This window comes from Ursus arctos, unplaced genomic scaffold (assembly GCF_023065955.2).
Source record: "Ursus arctos isolate Adak ecotype North America unplaced genomic scaffold, UrsArc2.0 scaffold_7, whole genome shotgun sequence".
NCBI lineage: Eukaryota > Metazoa > Chordata > Mammalia > Carnivora > Ursidae > Ursus > Ursus arctos.
This window is the reverse complement of record NW_026623089.1, coordinates 21,817,668-21,838,942: the sequence shown is the minus strand read 5'-3', so window position 1 is coordinate 21,838,942 and position 21,275 is coordinate 21,817,668. Positions and strand designations below refer to the sequence as shown.

At 39.4% G+C, this 21,275-nt stretch overlaps 1 protein-coding gene across 3 annotated transcripts in view; it reads right to left on the bottom strand.

Moving 5' to 3' along the window:
* SORCS1 (sortilin related VPS10 domain containing receptor 1) overlaps window positions 1-21,275 on the bottom strand; it is a 483,063-nt gene that overhangs the window by 207,474 nt on the left and 254,314 nt on the right. For all 3 annotated transcript variants that reach the window (XM_044382096.3, XM_057308722.1, XM_044382097.3), the window contains exon 3: window positions 11,906-12,005. In XM_044382096.3, the coding sequence (XP_044238031.1) occupies window positions 11,906-12,005 (100 nt within the window). The remainder of the gene's footprint in view (window positions 1-11,905; window positions 12,006-21,275) is intronic.

The window sequence follows — 21,275 nt, the reverse complement described above, 5'->3', positions numbered from 1 at the left end:
GGCTATTTCTACAAGAGGACAGTGCTTTCTGTCAAGCTTTAACTTGCTTAGCTCTGGAATTTTAAACTAAACAGGGAAAGGCAAATTTCAAGCTCCATTTACTTTAAGCAAATTGGGACTTCTTGTCTCAATCTGAGTATAGAGACCTTGTTCTTGGGCCACTTGTCCCTATGTTTACACTATAGCCATTTCCTACTAAAATAACTGGGTCACTAGAATTTGTCTTCAAACACCATTAAAATGTCAGCAGCATCATACCCCCAGCACACAGAAGGTAGGGATACAGAGGAGGGGAACAAGTTGCAAAGGAGATGATATACCTCTGAATACAAGGCCATGTTTGTTTCCCCAAACTAGCACATCGTAATTTGCTGGTCTGCCAGAAATTGCAATCCTTGTACGAGGAGCACCTGTGATCTCATACAAACTAGTTCCAGTGCTAAACATCCTGATCTCAAAATCCATTACAGAAAGGTACTTAAGTTTGCCTAAAAGGCTACCATCCTAGCCTTGTGCGGGTAACACATATGATGTGACATGTAGAGAGAGGGCTTGGCGCCTGACTTCCCCCAAGCTGGGACTCTGGTCTCTGCCAGATTGCCATGGAGCAGGCCCAGCCATGCTTCGGGCAGAATGGCCCTGTAATTAGCCACAAATCACCACCACAGAGTAACTGGAGAGCTCTGCTGATATGTGAATCTGTAATAAACCTGTAGGCAATGTCCCAAATTTTGCCTAATTCTACTATTTATTTAAGGTTTTCACTTGTGTTAACACAAAAGGTGATTAAATTGAAAATGCTGTCCACCCTGATGGTCTGCTTTTTTTTTCTTCCAGAAGCACGCATTTCCATTTGCAGGTCACTCTCTTCTTGTTTGGGAGGAAAAATAAGATGACACTAAAAAGAAGGCATCCTAACAGTTACACTGGGCAGTGAGCCAGAATTATAGGAAACACTGCGGGGGTGAATAGCAATAGATTTTAATTGGTGCCTAGGGGTAAAGGTCAGCTCTCTTGGAACAATGGGCATCTATGGTGGTAATTGACTGAGTCCTCGGTGGGAGTTTGTAAATGTCAGTAACACACTTCCAAATGGAAGCACAAAGGGCTCGGGGCCCAAGGAACAAAGACAGCATTAGCCAGTGGAGAAAATACGTAAATCTGTTGGCTAAATAAGGCATTAATAAAGCATAAGGGGCAGAGACCCCCAAACATACCACATAACATAAATTCAAAATACCAATATAGACAAGGGCCTTCCTATGATCCAGCATTTTTTTCCTCAGCACAAGTTCATTTTTTGTTTTTGTTTTTCCTGGACATCCCCTGAAATTCAAACACAACTACTTGCGTCAAGCGGGATGGGTTTAGCTCCTAAAGCTACGTCCATCCTGGTGAAATTTGTGTTTGGTGAATGAGAGAGCATCAGCATTTGCCAGGGAAGCCGTAGCTGTTCTCTCAAGAGAATGTGGATCCCTTTGAGAAAGTAGTAGTAGGGGAAACGATGAATTGCTAGTCACTGGAATACCAGAAGCCCCTGCTGACCCCCTGCAAATGCTACACTGTTTCTCTTGTCCCAGCTTTCCCTCTATACTTCTTTTTCCCCTGTCATCCCTGATACTCACCTATTGTCCTAATCTGGGCTCTCTCCTAAACATTCTATAAATTTAAAGAAACTGTATTTTCAAAATCAACAATTAGGATAAGCAAAGGAACACTTTAAGGAGAGCACTTTTAGAATGCAAAAGAGTAAGATGTGTAATATATATTATCAAATGATTAAGATTTCGGGAAATGAAAGGTGTAGTACCTGCACCAGAGTAAACCTATGCGCATCTCTACCTACATACCCCTCCCTTCAATCTCCCTGTTTGCAGACAGCACCCTGTTTTATGTGTGTGTGTGTGTGTGTGTCTTCTACCTAGCACTAAATAATGTTGGTTTGACTAAATTATATTTTTCTGTTGTGAATGTCATGACCCTATGTCATACCAGTCTGCTTCACTGAGTAATTTGAGCCCCTCTCATACTATTTTCCAGACTATCCAGACAACATTCCTCTCTAAACTCTTAGAGCCTTTGTCATTTGTACCATGCAATCCATCATCTGTCTTGCACTGCTCTTTAATTGCAGCCCTGCAGCAGGATGGTAAACTCCATAAGGGCAATATAAGGTTTACACTTTTTTTTTTTTTTTACATTCACCAATGTGCTTGCAAAGAACTGGGCACAAGCCAAGTGTTCAATAAAATGGGTCAACTGATTTCTTAAAATTGCACCTCCAAATCTCATCGGTAGTTCTGAATGACCAGTAGTTAACTTAAGATAAATGCTGAATATATCCATATCAATCAACTGTAATAAGGCAACATTTACTTTTATTAATTCAATCTTAATAATGTCACCACTGCCCACTTACTGATTTCATAAGCAAGATAGAAAAAAAAGTTCATAACAATTGAAAAGACACTGTATTATTATTTTAGAATTATAATGCAAATGGGTCATGAAGGCATTTTTGGGGGCCTAGTTAGTATAGCCAGATATAAATGGAAATTAGCATGTTTTAAGAGTCAAAATAGGCACATGCTTATTCATTTAATATTTGTAAATCAATCAAAGTTATGTATGCACTGTGGTCTATGAACACTGGTTTCTCACTACCCATACACTGAAAGACAGTTTTCATCTTCTTTTTCCCTTCCCCTTTGACAAATATTTGCTCCTCTGTGAAGCCTTCATTGAATCCCCAAAGATAGAGTTCTATGTACAGAGCTATTATGATACATAAGTTCTATACTGTAGTCAACTGTTTATACATTCATCTCCTCTACGGACTGCACAATCCTTAAAAGAAAGGACAATGTCTATTATTTTTAGCCTACTTCCTAGTTCTTAAAAGGATCTGGCACAAAACAGATATCTAATAATTTTGGTTGGGTTGACAAATGACAGCATAAGGCAATGCCATGTCATTTGAAAGAGATAATAGTGGTAACAATGAGACTAACATTTATTGAATGCTTGCTATGTGTCAGGCACTGTTCTTTGCTTGTTTTGATTCTTCTCATAACTACCTTATGATATTGACACAATCATTCTATTTTATTTGGGACATGAGGAAACTGTATCACAGACAGGTTAATAACACACAAACCAACAAATAAAACCTGTCTAAAAGTATGCAACTAGTATGTGGCTTGGCTGGAATTTAAAGCCAGGCAGACTGGCTCCAGGGTCCATTATATGAACCATTACACCACAACTAATGACTCCACCAGGGAAAAATTTACAATGACCACCTTCAAATGACAAAGTGTAGCTCCACAGTGGCTGCAAATAGGTGCTGAGTTGGTACTCCTGACAAGTGTAGAAATTACAAGGTGCACACGTAAACAGAAGAAGCCTTTACACAGAGGGATGGGGAGTAGCTAGGAGAGATGGCATTAAAAGGACAAAAGTTCATTAAGTTGTGGGCAGCAGCAGTGATATTTGAATCTGCCGCTGGGAAGCTGGGGAGCCTTGACTGAGGCCTGCTACTCCCCCACACTTGAGTCATAATTGTGTTTTCCTTTCTGGCAAAACCAATTTCGGCCACAGCCATCAACATCCTTCACCCCTCTGAAAGCACCGAGTAAGAACAGAGAGATAAGGGTAAATTGTACTCCCTCTGAAAGTCTTAATAAGTTCCCAGTAAATTAGCCCTCCTCCCCCTGAGAGATCGTAAGAGATTCTTAATCTACTGTTGAAAATATTTATGATTTTATTATTTTTTTCTACCTTATGTGTTCACCATGCTCTTGGCATTAGCTTTCCCTCATCACTTCTTTGTTACTTTAAATGCTTTGTAGTAATCTCTGCCATCTTCTCTCTTGGTTTAGTATCTGTGCCTTTCCTCCTACACCCCTTCTTCTCTTATCTGTGAGAGGCTGTGTATTCAGGTGTTTACTTTTCCCCCATTCTTTATTTTTCGGACTCATCCACAACACCCTCTTCTCCACCAGAAGCATGCTCATTCCTGGGTGGCAGATGCTGTCAATCAAGGCAATACTTAGTATTCTAGTCCCCCCACACACACACACACAGCCCCAAGAAGCTAGAAGAAGAGATTTCTCTTTCCCAGTCATCAAAATGTATATTCCATAGTGCGAGTCTTTTCACTTATGAAGATCGAAGCCCATCTTATTACCTACAAATGACAATACTTTGTTCTGGAAAAGTTATTTGAAGTAGCAAACTTGGAAGGTTATGGAATGAGAAGTATGTTAGCAGTTAGGGACCCAGTAAAATGGGAGGTGGGTGCCTAGAGGCACAGAGGGACAAGACCATCAAAAGAAGATCTGGTCAAGAGAAAGGTCAGGTCAGAAGAAGGAATGTTTAAATGGAAGCAATTTAGCCCCTGAGGCTGGTGGTGTTCTCTTAATTTCTCCGGAGGGGGAAAAAGTGGTTTTATTAAAGATTCATCGACATTGACTTTGTTTCTCCTGACAGCACCAAGAGAAAGCTTGAGGCAGATCTGATATATTGGAGTGAAACATCCCCACCCTAGTAAATATGGCAATTTCCTGTAGCGGCCAGCATTCATCTCCATCCATCATGAGAGCAGCTCGGGCTATTCACTAGAAACAAATGTTCTAGATACAGTATGTCAAACACCGGATGATGGAAACCTCTGAGAAGCCACAGGGAGTATGCTGGAAGCAAACAGACCAGAATGTTGAAAAGACCTCTGACCATTTTCCACAGCAGAGCGTAACTTGGAACCAACCTGAAATAATGCATTTGACCTTCAGAAAAGGGTAATGGATGGGCATTTAACACTAGGCCAGCCAGACTTCAGAGAATACAAGTTCTAATAAGGACAAATGACGAGGGAAAAAGAAATTAAAAAAATAGGCAGATAGATAATTAAAAAAAAAAAAAAAAAAAAAAAAAAAACCAACCCTGCTCCCCAAAGAAGTTTGAGCAGATAGTCTATTGTGAATGTTTGAAGAATGATCAGCCTCTGATACAGGCTTCATATCCTTTTTGAAAAGTTCTGGTCTGGAAACAGAGGTAACCCACCTCTTCAGACCCAGTCGGTGATATAAGAAACACACAGTTTCTGGACCAGTCTTACTCCGTAATATTTGGAGACCAATTCACACTGTATTTATCCTGATTAGCTTCATTTGTTAAAAGAGAATAAAACCAAAAGGCAAAGTTCTAAATGTGTTCCCACTTTGATCAAGAAATACCACCTGATGCTAACCAGAAAGTGTTACCTAAACTTAGAAAAGGTTGATCTGTGGATCACCTTTTCTACTTACCCATTTGTCTAGCTAGCTACCTGTATGTTTTTTAAACATAATTGTGACTAATAAACTCTGAATTTTAAGAGCAACATCCTGTAAACTTGATCCTCATACAGATACAACTTTTTAATCAGCAATTAATATTTAATGTATTAGATGCTGATATGTGATAGACACAACATCTTACAAATGAGGAATGGCAAATATGTAATGTTAATTATGCAAGAAGCTTCTTTCCAACAAAAAAGTACTTAGTACTACTTAATATCACATGAAATAAAGCTGTAATCTACTACTTAATGCATAAGTTCTGAGAAACTTGGTATGCTATAAACCTGCTATTTTTTTTTTTTTTACATTAGTGTTAGACACAGATGAGATTCAATAAAAATCAACTAGGTACCTACTATACTAACATAATGTGCTTCAGTCAAAAAGTTTGTGGTTTTATTCACATTTATTGATTCATGAATGTTATCATAGTGCTTTGATTTATATAAAATGTACAAGGTACATGGCTGTTCCAGGTATAGTTTAGTAGAAAGAGGGAGGTCAGCATTTTTTCCCCCAGTGGTGTTCGTGGAGCCCAGGAGTCGTGGAGGGCTCCCCAGGGTGGGAGGTGTGCTAGAGGGGGTGTGCTAGTGGGCCTTGCTCCTGGCACTCTGCCCCTTGCAAACAGAGCACTTTGCACTTATTATTCTGTAGCTTGTTTGAAACCTGATGGCTTGGATGACTGTTGGAAAATTACCCAAAGGAAAAAAAAATGTACATGCGGCATGTTTTCTTGGATTTGATTTTCTTTTTGATGCTTGAAAGGAGCACAGAGCCTGATGGGCTGAAACAGTACCCACGCTCAATTGTACCCAGGAAGGATCAAAGGACATGATCTCTCCCTTTAGCCATCATTGCCCAGGTTAAGTGTAAGGAAGTTTGGAAAATGCCACTTCCACTGTGTCACTGAGTTCATGTACTTCTTTATGAATGGAATATATGTTATTTTTAAAAGATTAGAGGCAATGCATGATCTTGTGTACAAAGGGACAGATGAAAGAGTTAGGGTGGAATGAGCAACTAAGGAGTATCTGCCAAGGGAAATGTCATGTACCCCCTTTGATGTATTATACAATATGCTAGTTCCCCTTGGCCTCGCCAGATAATGTCGAGTGAGTGCTATGCAAAGTCCTGGCACTTTAAATATTAATCATGCTCTTCTTGCCTAGAAAAGATAAAATTATACATTTTGGCCTAGAAATGACTAAAATCTACAGGGATTTTTACTATCCTTATTTATTCACTTGAAAGAATTAATTCATAATTAGAGAAAATAAATGAGTCAAAGCTGGTGTTACAATGTACTTTACTTTTCAAGTTCCAGCTCAGGAGCCCCACACTCAACCAATTTCCAGTTAAATCCTCAGCCTTGTGTTGGACACCTACCATACTCCAGGCCACTGTGTTTGGCCTGTTACAGACTAGGAAGCTGACGAAGGTGCTTTATTCCCTCTGGGACCTCTCATTCTAAATGCGGCATTAGAAAGGGTCAAAACCGACTCATCAGAAGTGAGAGAAAAGTGCTAGAAATGAGAAGCAGATGCCTGGAAAATCGGAAGGAGTGAGAACATCTGACTAATGGAATTGATTAAATTTTGTGGAATAGAAGGCATTTGAGGTTCACCTTAAAGGTCTAATGATCTCAGCTTTTTTTTTCACTAGTTGCCTGTAACTTCAGGCAACTCACTAAACTCTAAGGACTCAGTTGCCTTATCTGTTAAATGAAAAAGCAGAATCTGAATACGTCTGACCTTTTTTAGGTTCTGATTCAATGATTCCATATTTTTCCTAAGAGAAGTTGGCAGATGCTATCAACCACACCTTTTTCATACACACACACGCGCACACACACACACACACACACACACCTCCCGAGGAAATAACACACCTCCCGAGGAAATAACAAGAGGAATTAAGCATGCCCTGGATATAAAGAAAGAGGCAAAGAGTCAATAATCAAACGCTTATTTAGACAGTGCCACATACAGTAAGGTAATTAAAACCTAAACATCTGGAGAAAATGCAAACAGTGTTTAATGCTGGCATGTACCAAGGGACCTGCAAAAATGATCAATGTGTCTGAGGAGCGGGGGTCCTATTTATAGGATGAAAGTCTTGGAAGGCTCTCTCAGCAGGAATACTATTAATTAAGTGGTGATAACACAGAAAGGAGAAGAAACTGGGGTATGGAGGGGCACAGGAAATATAAAGAGCAAATACTCTTTCAGTCTCCTCTTTGCTGAGAACACAATGCACGGAGACTACAAGGATACAACAATGAAACGAAGAGGACACTCCAAGTTAAAAGAAAAAAAGCAAACACTTTTTTTCTTCTTTTCTCCCCCATGAATTCCACTTGGGATTTTGTATTCTTTAATCCTTGAAGATGTTATACCACACCTCGTGAAGGGAGAGCAGCTAAGGTTGGTTGGGGATGAGAGGAAAGGTATTGCTGACAGATACACCCAGAGTATCAAGAAGTTTTCTTTCTAGGCGGAATACAAATAAACTCAGTGAGAATTTAAGATCGAGACTAAGATTTCAGCACTGATTTTGTTTTTCTTTGTTACATTCTATAAGTTCTTTCCATCACCCTCCACATCCCAGCTGCTCATTCCAGGTGCATGTTAAATCATCCTTTTTCATAGAAGATTACATGTATGCAGCCAATAAACCACTGCTGACACCCACAAGCCTTGGGATTTATCATGGATTGGGTTGAGGAGTGCTCTCTTTTGGAGACATGCTGACAGATAGCTAGCCTGCCTCTCCTCTGGCGCTAGGATTCACTTACCCTTGTTCTTTGGGGCCTACTTCATCTATCAGAGGCCAGGTGCACGGCTCTGCTGAAAGAGGGTATGCATGAGCTAGGATAATACCTGGGAGCAGGCTTTCTATGTCTCTTAGTCAAGATTTCCTAAACTGACCTACGATGAGATTACAATTTTTACTGTAACAGATATATCCAAGGAAAGCTGCTGTCATTTACAGCAGGCTTGCAGAGAAACAGCCAATGGATGATCATTAATTTAAACTGTAAATAAGGGCCTGTTTTGTTCTGGACTCTGATCCCAGTAATGCCCCTAACAAGCTGTCTGCAAAGCCAGGGCATGATGCCCGCTGTTGGAGACACGTTGATTGAAGAACTGAACTTGTCCTCACCAGCAGCTAAAAATAGCAGTAAGCATGTGAAGGCAAAACAAGTTTCTGGGAAGACAAGGCAGTTTCCCTGATGTCAGTTTTATTCCAGTTGCTCCCACTGATGTAAAGAGCAGGGACACATATCTGGTACAGAAGATGTTAACTTGCTAGATAGCGCCCTAGGGACAGAAAAGAATTAATACGACCCTAGAAAGGAGCCTGCCTTTTCACTGGAGGACGCACAGGTCCTAGGAGAACTGCCGCGAACTTGAGTGCCTTTGTCCTGCATAATTAATAGAGCCTGGTATTTCTTTCTTTTTTCTTCTTTTTTCTTTTCTTTCTTTCTTTCTTTCTTTTTTTTTTTTTTTTACATAAACTCTCATTGATTGGGGGGAAATATATTCACACTTTAAAATGTTGTACAGGTACTATCTCTTTGGTTCAAGTAGGTCCCTTTGGGGGGGCGAAAGTACATATTTCATGGTGATAAATTCACCTCATAAGTAGAAAAACTGTACACAAATATAGTGCTATGTCAACTTTATTGATTTTTGCACCATTGTAAAGACCTTCATCGTCCTCCAATATTTCTTAAATCTATCAGGGTCTCAGAAAGTGACCCTGAAGGCCTCATTTATCTGTACAGGGAAAGATCCCTTCGCTTAGATTTACCCGTAAACATTGTGATTTAAACAGCTCAGCCCTGCCTCTGCTTCTGGAAGGAAAAAGGCCCAGAGAAAGCTGTTCTCTCATATTCATGGACAAGGACTTCTCTTTCTCTGGAAATAGGGTCTGCCAAGTTTTAATTTTAGCTAAATGCCATGGCCAGTGACTTTTCAGTGACTTTCAGATGACTACGGACTAAGTATACAGGCTGAATGACGCTGGCACCCTGGCATGAATGGGTTAGAAGATGGGGCTCCTTGCTGTGTTCCCTCTAATCCTTCCTCCCCATCTTAGGAGCTGCATTTGGACTTGAGAGTCTCGCATTTCAAGCTCTGCTCCTGCAAACCATGTTGGAGTCATATATTCTGCTGCTACAGAAACTCCCATGCTCACATTCACTATTTGGCATCTTATCTGGTTTTTTTTTTTTTTTTAATCATATTCCTCGCCAACAGCATCAATAAAACAAAGACTATCACTACCTTGGAACAATTCTAAGAACAATTTTAAGGTCTCTTCCAGCTTCCTTTGTTTTTGCCTCTATCACTTTACAAACAGAAAAATGTAAATGTCTCATCCAAATCTGTTAGGTGGAAGCAAGAGTCAAAGGACCTTTCAAGGACAAAAAGTCATATTGCATTTATTACTAGAATACAGGAACTTAGAGGGTAGAATGTGGACTTATTTCTCTTTGTATCCTATGACATCTATAGATTGTTGATTGTTAAATGAAATTTACTGAAAATGAGAAACTAGAAGAAAAATCAATATGGAATTTAAGAACTGATTCAAAGCTAACCAACATAACTAAATCGCATTATAAAACTAAAGGGTATAAGTTCAGCTCCTCAATTTAGGACTGTATACAGCAGGTCAAATTGTTTAAATGTAACTGCTGATGATGGACCAGTAATTAGCCAGTAAGGGGAAGACAGGAATGTTCAGCCTGTATCTCTACATTTGTGAGGTTGACAGTATCGAGCTATGTTGTCCGATACTGGGGCCATTAGCCACAGGTGGCTATTTACATTTAAGTTAATTAAAGTTAAATTAGACTTAAAATCCAGTTCTTCAGTCACACTAACTATATTTCAAATATTCAATAGTCACAAGTGGTTAATGTCTAAGGTATTGGACAGCTTAAAGGAACATTTCTATCATTACAGAAAGTTCTAAACATTGCTATTTAGGGAGGATAATCACTACTATTACTTCTAATAATTATATGAAGAAGGAGGAGGAGGCAGATGAGAAAAAAAATAAAGTAAGAGAAAACACTGATGAGCCTTAGCTGTTCTGTGCTATAAACACTTGGAATGTTTTATTTCAGATAATAGTGACAACTTTTCACATGAGGTAGGGATTATAATGATCCCTATTTTAAATTTGATGACACTGCTTGGAGAGATTAAGTAAATCACCATAGTTATACACTTGTTACCTGGTTTAGCTAGGTTTCCACTCACACCATCTGACATCAGAGTCTATGCACAGCTGCTGAGTTACACTGCGTCTACTGAAGAACTTGAAAAGTTTAGGGCCAGAGGGAACGTTACACTTTGCATAAGCAATTCTTAATCCAAGATGCATATAAGAAGCATCTGGGGAGCTTGCTCAAGGTGCAGTTACCTGAGCCCTAATCCAGAGCAATGGGGGTGAGACGAGGGTTTGCACATTTGGGAATCACCTAGTGCTTTGGAAGTGCAGCCAGTGTTAAGGAATGACCATTCAGAGACGTTCTCATCCACCTCCCGGAGTTCAGGTAACAAAATAAAATACCTACCCAAGGTCACTAACAGTAACTACTGACAGATCTGATTGAGAACCTAGATATCACTGCTACTGTCATAAAAGAACACGACTTAGGACATACTAATGAACAACACTCTTCTCTTTCCTGATGGATACTGTTATTTCATGCAGTTCACACAACACCTAGAAACTGTATGTCAGAATTCAGAATCTGACAATGCAAGTTTACAAAAACCAAAGAACGATATAGTGCCACTCTCCTCCTAACACAAGTAAGTCTCTCTCATTTAAAAGCAAATACTGTCTTCCTTGAGAAAATAACATTTCTCTCTGAAGGGGAGATAAGCCCTCTTACTAGGAGCAGAAAAATGCAGCGAAAACAGTACCACTGCCAACCAAGGAACCTGAATCCTAGATCCAGTTGCGCCCATAACTCTGCGATGGGGCAAAGCATTACCTTTCACTGAACCTTCATTTTCTCATCTATAAAATTAGGGTGCAGTATATGATGATATCCAAGGTTCCTTCCAGCAGTATCTCCAACCTGACGTTTGTGTGCAGGCTGAATAAACTTTAGAAATGAGATATCCAACGTGCTACAGAAGGACACATTCACCCCAACTCTAGCTGATCTATTTACTCATGTCAAGGGAAAACAGGGAGACTTCAGATGAAAACCCCACCTTTTCCTCCATCTTATCAAGACTCCTTCTGATTCTTGTGACAGACTAGTCAGAACTCTGACAAGACAGCATCCACTCAAGTAGACCCATTCCTTGGAGCTGCCTTTCAGAAATGGTAATGATATAGCTACCTCCCACAGCTGTTGCTCTAAAAATTATGAGGGGGCAGACATTTTACCACCTTAACATCCATCAACTCATCTTTATACCTCTAATCCCGGCTTTACTGTAATGGATTTTTATGTAGCTAGAGAGGTTAGCCATTCAAGACAGAAGTCACATCATGAATAAGCAGCATGCTGAATACACATGTCTTACCTTACGCTTGTTGGTAGGACACACGTAGAGATAGCTTAGAATTGTTTTCAACCCAACTTTATCATTCAGCTTCTCATAAGTTGTCCCATAATCAGTTGACCTATAATTCAAAAGGAGCGTTAATGAGGACAGAAGTATACGTCATTTGGCTGCTTGTCAGTATAATGCATGTTTTACATAGTGGAATGACTCTCGGGAGGTTTCTAGATGATTCATGTAGTATATAATGATGCTTAATTATGTACACAGTAGCATCATGTGAGTGGTTAACATTTGCATTTAAATTGAATTGGTAAAAATTAAAACCGCATCTCTTTACTGCTCCTTAATGTACGTACATTGCATAAAGGATGTGGTTAATTTTAAAAGATTAAGAGATGAGGGTGTCTCTTGAATTGACCACAAAAATAAAGACTTTTTATGTAGATATGACATTTCAAACTTTCGCTTTATCTTTGGCACAGTGGAAAAGCAGTTTCTCCTGATTTATCTACAAATTGAGTTTCCTTTCATGAGTCATAGAATATATGGTGGGTCAGTCCCTTCAAAGGTCATTTAGTCTTTTCCTGTTATTTAAGAGAAAGAAAACATCTTAATAATAAGTAAAATTTCACAGTCTTACTCAGTGGCCTTTTCTGGTGTTAAGCAACCTGGAGTTGGGAGGACATTACTTCTTGGCACTGACCCTATCTTTTTTGAAGATTCTCTCATCTTTATCTAGCCCTTGGTCAATAACTTATTAATTATGACTGAGTCAATAGGCTTTAATCACCATCTCTATCAAAGTTTATTACATATTTCAGAATTGTAATCTCATTAGACCATCATTACAACCATGTGCAGGAAAAAATATTATCTGTATTTGAAGAAAGTAGTTGACAGAACTTAAGTGACCTATTCAAAGAAAACAGCTGAAAAATTGCCAGCTAGCATTTGAATACAGGTGTTGTGACCCTAAGCCCTGTGTTACTTACACTATACCACAGTTTTTCTGTTGTTTTTGTTCGTTTCAATTTAAAGGGAACAAACAGTTTCCTCTTAGCCTTCATTTTATATATAGGAGATCCCAATTCATTCATTCCCTCATTTACATTTGTAGAACTCCTAAAATGTACCAGACTCTGTGCTATGTGCCAGGATACAACACATTGCCCCCACTCTCAAAAATCTAACAGCTTTATTTGAGAACCAGAATGTAAGGCTATACTGTGTTAAGTTCAATGCTATAGATAAGAATTAACAAGGCTTAGAAAATTAAGTTGGTTTAGCTATGTTAATTCTTCCGATCCATGAGCATGGAATATTTTTCCATCTTTTTGTGTCTTCTTCAATGTCTTTCAAGAGTGATTTGCAGTTTCTAGAATATAGATCCTTTACGTCTCTGGCTAAGTTAATTCCAATGATTTTTGGTGCTATTGTAAATGGAATGGATTCCCTAATTTCTCTTTCTTCAGTCTCATTGTGTATAGAAATGCAACTGATTTCTGGGCATTTATTTTGTATCCCACCACATTACTGAATTGCTCTATAACTTCTAGTAGTTTGGGGGTGGATTCTTTTGGGTTTTCCATATACAGTATCATGTCATCTGCGAAGAGAGACAGTTTGACTTCTTCTTTGCCAATTTGGATACCTTTTATCCCTTTTTGTTGTCTGATTGCTGTTGCAAGGACTTCTAGTACTATGTTGAATAAAAACGGCAAGAGTGGGCATCCTTGTCGTTAAAATGTCTACGCTACCCAGAGCAATCTACACTTTCAATGCCATTCCAATCAAAATACCAATGACATTTTTCAAAGAACTGGAACAAACAGCCCTTAAATTTGTGTGGAACCAGAAAAGGCCCCGAACCGCCAAGGAATTGTTGAAAAGGAAAAACAAAGCTGGGGCATCACGTTGCTGGATTTCAAGCTGTACTACAAAGCTGTGATCATAAAGACAGCATGATACTGGCACAAAAACAGACACATAGACCAATGGAACAGAATAGAGAACCCAGAAATGGACCCTCAGCTCTTTGGGCAACTAATCTTTGACAAAGCAGGAAAAAACATCCGGTGGAAAAAAGAGTCTCTTCAATAAATGGTGCTGGGAAAATTGGACAGCTACATGCAAAAGAATGAAACTTGACCACTCTCTCACACCATACACAAAGATAAACTCCAAATGGATGAAAGACCTCAATGTGAGACAGGAATCCATCAAAATCCTAGAGGAGAACGTAGGCAGCAACCTCTTTGACATTGGCCACAGCAACCTTTTTCATGACACATCTCCAAAGGCAAGAGAAACAAAAGAAAAAATGAACTTGTGGGACTTCATCAACATAAAAAGCTTCTGCACAGCCAAGGAAATAGTCAAAAAAAAAAATAAGAGGCAGCCCACGGAATCGGAGAAGATATTTGCAAATGACACTACAGATAAAAGACTGGTATCCAAGATCTACAAAGAACTTCTCAAACTCAATACACAAGAAACAAATAAATCAAAAAAATGGGCAGAAGATATGAACAGACACTTTTCCAATGAAGACATACAAATGGCTAACAGACACATGAAAAAGTGTTCAAAATCATTAGCCATCAGGGAAATTCAAATCAAAACCACACTGAGATACCACCTTACACCAGTTAGAATGGCAAAAATTGACAAGGCAGGAAACAATAAATGTTGGAGAGGATGTGGAGAAAGGAGATCCCTCCTACATTGTTGGTGGGAATGAAAGTTGGTACAGCCACTTTGGAAAACAGTGTGGAGGTCCCTTAAAAAGTTAAAAATTGAGCTACCCAATGATCTAACAATTGCACTACTGGGTAGTTACCCCAAAGATACAGACGTAGTGAAGAGAAGGGCCATATGCACCCCAATGTTCACAGCAGCATTGTCCACAATAGCTAAATTGTGGAAGGAGCCGAGATGCCCTTCAACAGATGACTGGATTAAGAAGATGGAGTCCATATATACAATGGAATATTACTCAACCATCAAAAAGAACGATTTCTCAACATTTGCTGCAACATGGACGGGACTGGAGGAGATAATGCTAAGCAAAATAAGTCAAGCAGAGAAAGACAATTATCATATGGTTTCACTCATTTATGGAACATAAGAAGTAGGAAGATAAGTAGGAGAAGAAAGGGAAGAAGAAAGAGTGAGTAAACAGAAGGGGGAATGAACCATGAGAGACTATTGACTCTGGGAAACAAACTGAGGACTTCGTGGGGGGGAATGGGATAGGCTAGTGATGGGTATTAAGGAGGGCACGTATTGCATGATACACTGGGTGTTATATGCAAGTAATGAATCATGGAACTTTACATCAAAAACTAGGGATGTACTGTATGGTGACTAACATAATATAATAAAAAAATGTTATTAAAAAAATGAAGTTGGTTTAAATAGAAACACAAAAATGTAACCATTTTAATTCATTCCTGATAGTGATAAAAGTACAAATTCCTACAGGCCATAAAGACTACATAGAAGAAGTTTGTGTTAACAACCTCATCACCATGCACTAAGAAGCTATCCTGGACCAGGCACCGGACCAAGAAAGCTGCATAACATGTGATCCTGCAATTAGGGGATTAAGAATTTAATCTGGCTGGAGAACCAGGGCATTTTCCCCCTAAAATTTGTATATAGATAGATAGATAGATAAATACATAACTAAATAATAATTTATATTATAAATTACATAATCAATTATATATAATTAGATAATAGTGAACACTTGATAGAATTTAGGTGTCTCTGCATAATCAGTGAAGCTTGGGGTATTACATAAAGTTTCTCAAAGAACTATTGCACCTGAAAATGGAAAATGGGTAGGGTTTTAGGAAAGGGAAGTAATCAGAGCATCATGAACTAGAGGGCACCTTGTGTTACCCAAATATATAACTGGCTTTCTTCTGGACCAGCCTGTGCTGTATCCCAATCCAACAAACAGTGGCTTGACAGCCAAGAATATTTGAAGAGCATTCACAACTTTCACAGGAGATCTTATCCATGAACCACAACAAACTTCTTTAGATCATCTTTTTCCCCTCAAACTCATACTGATGCATAATTTCTTTTAGCTCTCTAAGAAATACCTGAGACGTCTTTCTTCACTCAGTCCAATCTTGGTGTGTGACATATTTTCCCCCACTCTTACCCTAGCCTTAATCAGTCAACTTCCTCTCCTTCCTAAGACTTGCTTGTCTCCAAAATTTCACTAGCCTTTCTCTAGCTCCCTTCATCAGATAATTTTTTCTAATCTTTATTCTAAATAATACTCACAAGTTCAAGAACAAATGGATGCAAGAATCTGTCGGGGGCGGGCGGGTGGTAATGGGAGGAGGACAGAGTGTGCAAATACGGATCCACTGACAGATGCTGCCCAGCCACAGGTGGACATCAGTGGGGCTGTGCTGGAGATGAGAGAATGGTTTAATTTTCCTAGTGGGATAATAGGAATGGAGGCTAGAGAAGTAGGGGGTCTATAAGGGGGCAATAATTAATTATCATTTCTATCAACTTAATCCTTCTGCTATTTAATGAATATGTTTACATTCAAAAAGTATACTCTACAAGGGCAAATGAGGATGACTCCACGAGGATTCTACATGGAATCACTCTCATTTGTGTGTGTGTTTTTGTGTGTGTGTTTTGCCAAAATCTCAATGTGACCAGTTAATAAAGTGACTAGCTCAGACATACATTAGTAACTTTTTTCTCAGAGAGCTTACAATACGTTATTGGACACTTTCCCCTTATTATAACATCACCAGTCCAGATCCTTCAAGGTGTCTGCCACCATAGTTTAATGCTGTCTCTTGCCTCTTGATTTTTCAGAGTTCTGAAACTGAATCAAAATTTAATTCTCAATTCCAGCAGAGTTACATGTTTAAACATCATGGCATTGTAATAATGAACAGAAAGAGAAAAAATTATTCATTTCCACATGCCCAAAACAGCACAGACTAGCAGCTGTCCAAAGCTGTCCCACAAAATTAGAATTAGATAAAGTGCTACATACTTCATGGGTAATACTAACAGTCAGCCAGGATACATCAATTCAAGGGTACAGAAGTGAAAATATTTAATATTTGCAAACCCGTTGGTAAATAGTTACTGTGCTAAGTTCTCCTAGCAGCACTTCTGCCAGTCTTACCACATGGCTTCTCCCCTGGAGACCTCCTAGATTTCCTCACAGTCCAGCAACCAAAAGACTGAAGTCTGGCACAGCAGAGGTCCTTAAGAAATTTGTTCAGCACCAAGAGGAGCACCTGCTCTGATTGGTTAGCGCCTATGCCAATCAGCCTGAGTCCCAGTGGAGAAGACAGTGACCTTGGAGAAGGCACCGCACCCTGGAAAGCAATTCCTAGTGCCCATCTGCAAACTCCCCTTCCCAGCTAACAGATGCTTCCAGTTATCCTTGCATGGTCAGTGGTGGGAAATGCAGCCCCCTAGGAATCTGGGCTCTGAAAGAACGGATGAGAGACAGACAGTTGAGCAGCAGGCAGGCTGGTGAGCCAATGTACTGGCTGTTAAATATTTTAAGTATCGTCCCTAGATATGGGGGAGAGGAGTGTTATCCGAGATCAAAAAATGTTAGGAAATGCTTGATAAGGCAAAACTTAATGTTCCTTTACTTGAGAACTTATAAATTTTATTCTCCTCATATACATACATAAATCTTTTTATTTAATATACCCTGTGAACTTCTTAAATGCATATTCTATGAAGCATTTTCCAAACATATTTGACTATAGGATTCATTCTCAAGGGATATCTAATTAAATTGGTGTTCTGAGCAACATACTTTGGAAAAGCATATCAAAGACCAAAAAAAAAAAAAAAAAAAAAAAGGCAAAAGAAAGATTATGAATCTCCGTTTTATAAGAAAAGGGGAACAATAAAAATATTTAAAACAAATCAAATTTGCAAAGAGAAATGCCAGTCTATGCCAACCATAAAATGACTGCTGTTGTCAAGGAAAAAAAAAAGAGTAATCTTAAAAAGATATGTAGCACACAGTAATGTATTTAACATGCAATATAAACAGCCTTGAATTCTCAACTTGTACCATTTTTAAAACATGCCAAAACAAACTTTTTTTTTCAGGTTTTGTTTACAGGTTGACTTATATACAGATGGAAAACAGGGTTTTTTGTCAACATCTATGCTGTGCAAGAAAAAGCTGAAAGCTTTAAAAAAAAAAAAAAAAGCATTCCAGTAAAGTAAATATGCAAGTGATTAAATTAAGGAGCTCAGGTTTTTTTGCTTTTGATCCTTAATCCTTATACTACCTTTTTTGCAAACATATCTTAAATAGTGACTTTTAGAACATTTGAAAGTATGCCTTTATTTAAGTATCTACTATAGTCATAGAGCTGAAACGAGTTGCCCTGATGAATGGAGAAACCACGGTCAATGCATGGCACCCCCTACCTTCCAAGACCTTGTGCTCTCTTTCAGGTGGCAGTGTTCCATCACACACAAAGAAGGGACCAATACAGAGCATGACTAAGTTTCCACAGGGAGTGGCAGAAAGAAAATGTGATTACATTTCTTCTGGTATGATCATACAGCATCAAATGAGATAATAAATAAGCACAGAATCATTTGTAAACTAAATTAATCCATAAAAAGTACTGAACACAATGACTGGCATGTAATAGGCCATCTCTAAGTGACAGCTTTTGTTTATTTATTTGGTCACTAATTTTTTTCTTGATTATTTTTGGTATCCTTTACCTATCACTTACTAAAACCCACAACACGAACCCTCAAGAAGAATCTGAATATATTAAATAATTTAGACTTAGCTTTTTTTGAAGAGAAAATATTCATGAAGTTACCACCATTTTTAAATGTAACCAAATCTAGTCTATTATATTTTAAAGGACATGTGTGCTAAGTAAAATAAGTCAAGCAGAGAAAGACAACTATCATATGGTTTCTCTCATCTATGGAACATAAGAACTAGGATGATCGGTAGGGGAAGAAAGGGATAAAGAAAGGGGGGTAATCAGAAGGGGGAATGAAGCATGAGAGACTATGGACTATGAGAAACAAACTGAGGGCCTCAGAGGGGAGGGGGGTGGGGGAATGGGATAGACCGGTGATGGGTAGTAAGGAGGGCACGTATTGCATGGTGCACTGGGTGTTATACGCAACTAATGAATCATCGAACTTTACATCGGAAACCGGGGATGTACTGTATGGTGACTAACATAATATAATAAAAAAATCATTAAAAAAAATAAATAAAGGACATGTGTGCCAGGAGCTTTGTGTGGGGCTCAAATTAGAGAGGTAAGGATAAGAACTGGCTGGAATTTGAGAGTGAATGATTCTACACTCTGCTTCTATAATAAGCGTGCCAGGATTTTCTGAATTTACTTTCATGCTTAGGAAACCTAACAGATAATAAAAATGAATGTTTATCGGGGTGCTTACAATGTGATCTAAGCCCTTCACATGCAGAAGCCCATGAGACAGACACTGATATTAATCACAGGTTACAGACGAGGAGGACCCAGGAGTATAATCGAGACCACAGAATTTGGAAGATGCAGTCCTCATGCAGTCTTCCACTCGAGAGCCTTCATCCTTAACCCCAGGCTGCACTGCCTCTCTCAAAAGTCACAAGAGGAAATCTATTTACAAAACCTAGTTCAGCATTTCTTTGTAAAAGGAATATGAACTCAAACTGTTTGAGTTTTACGTGGTGTAGACCAAAACCTAGCTTTTCTTCATACCAGGTAAAAGGACATAGGGCCTGCCAGAGAGAATCCATCTCAAGAAAACCATAAGCAGAAAACGTCACAATGGGCTAAGAAGAAGAGAAGGTAGGTCTGTCATCTGGTCCACCCTAGCTCCTAGGAAGGCTAGAAATATCAAAAGAAGTGGGTCAACTTGTGAATTATCTGATCATGTCTCATGAAGATTATCAAGACAGCACAGCTTCATAGAAAGAGGAGGTACTTGAAGTCAAGCAGAACTAGACACAGGCTCTCAACTAGCGGAGTAACCAGTCTGTCCCCTGGGGTCCTCCACAAATCAACTTCAGATGTGCTTTTTTATCTACTAAGTTGGTAACATAATAGATGCCCAACTCTTAATTCCTCTGCCTTTTCTGCGTGCCCCCACCCCAGCCCACTTCAGCCTTGCTATTCCGTGTGTCTTGAAAGCTCTTTCCCCAGATGGCCTCCTCATTTCCTTCCGAACATTGGTCATCCTGTATGACACAGCATCTTTCCCACACCTCCAGCACACTCCATCCTTCTTAGCCTCTTCTGTTTTTCTCTATGCATAGTATTTACCCCCATCTGATACATTTGTACTTTTTTTTTTTTTTTAATTTTCTGTCGTTCCCCCTCTGGAATGAAAGTTCCATGAGAGTAGAATAGAAAAGATGTCCGTGTTGCCCGCCGCTGTCTTCCTCACTCTCAGAAGAGTGCCCCAGACATGGCAGGAACTCACAATTTGTTCTTCACTGACTGGCTGACTGGATGGAAGCTTGCTCTTCTTGTACGGCCAGTTGGACTTCTACTAAGTCAAAATGAAGAAGCCTGCATAATCTGGCAGGGACTACTACAGTCCTTGCTACTAGCAGATTCAATCAGCCCTGTGGGGGGAAGTGGGACCAGGATGGGGAGCATGTTCTGTGCTCCCCTACTTTTTAATCAAGAAACTCCTTCCTGACATCTTAGACTACTCTAAGCACCATAAGGGCAGTGGACATATGTTTGGTTCACCCCCCCCAACCCCCAAATCCCCAGGTCTCAGGACAGTGCTGGCACATGAGGGGTCTTCTCCATATGGAAGGTGAATGAATGCAGAAGCCTCCTGGACACTCCTTGAACCAAGAATGATCCAGGCCACTTCTTCAAAAAGAAGTAACCTTTGGACCCCAGAGAGGTAAGTGCCCTAGCCCGGGCATCCCAAGCCAGACTGCCAAGGTCACAAAACAAAGACCTGAGGGGCAGAGGGAAGCGTAGGGACAGGAAGAAAGGAAGCACTGGGGCATGACTCAAACCAGTGCCAGTGAGATGTCCCGAAAGCGGAACAACATCCTCCTCTCAATCAAGCAGCTGTGGCTTCTGTGTTTTGTTTCTTTCCTAAAATCATTAAGAGCAGCCACTTTCATTGCTCCTAGTGCATTTGACGGCATAAAAATAGCTTCCAAAGCCAAAGGCGCAGTCGCTGCATCGCAGACACTGCTCCTTAATAACTTAGGATGCATGAGGTTAAAGCAGTGAGAATAATTTAGGGTTTGGAAAATGTTTGCGAGTGAGTCGACATTTAAATAACTTCATTATCATTCATTGACAGATTTTTTTTAACCTGTCAGTGCAATTGATATTTCTATTACCATGTT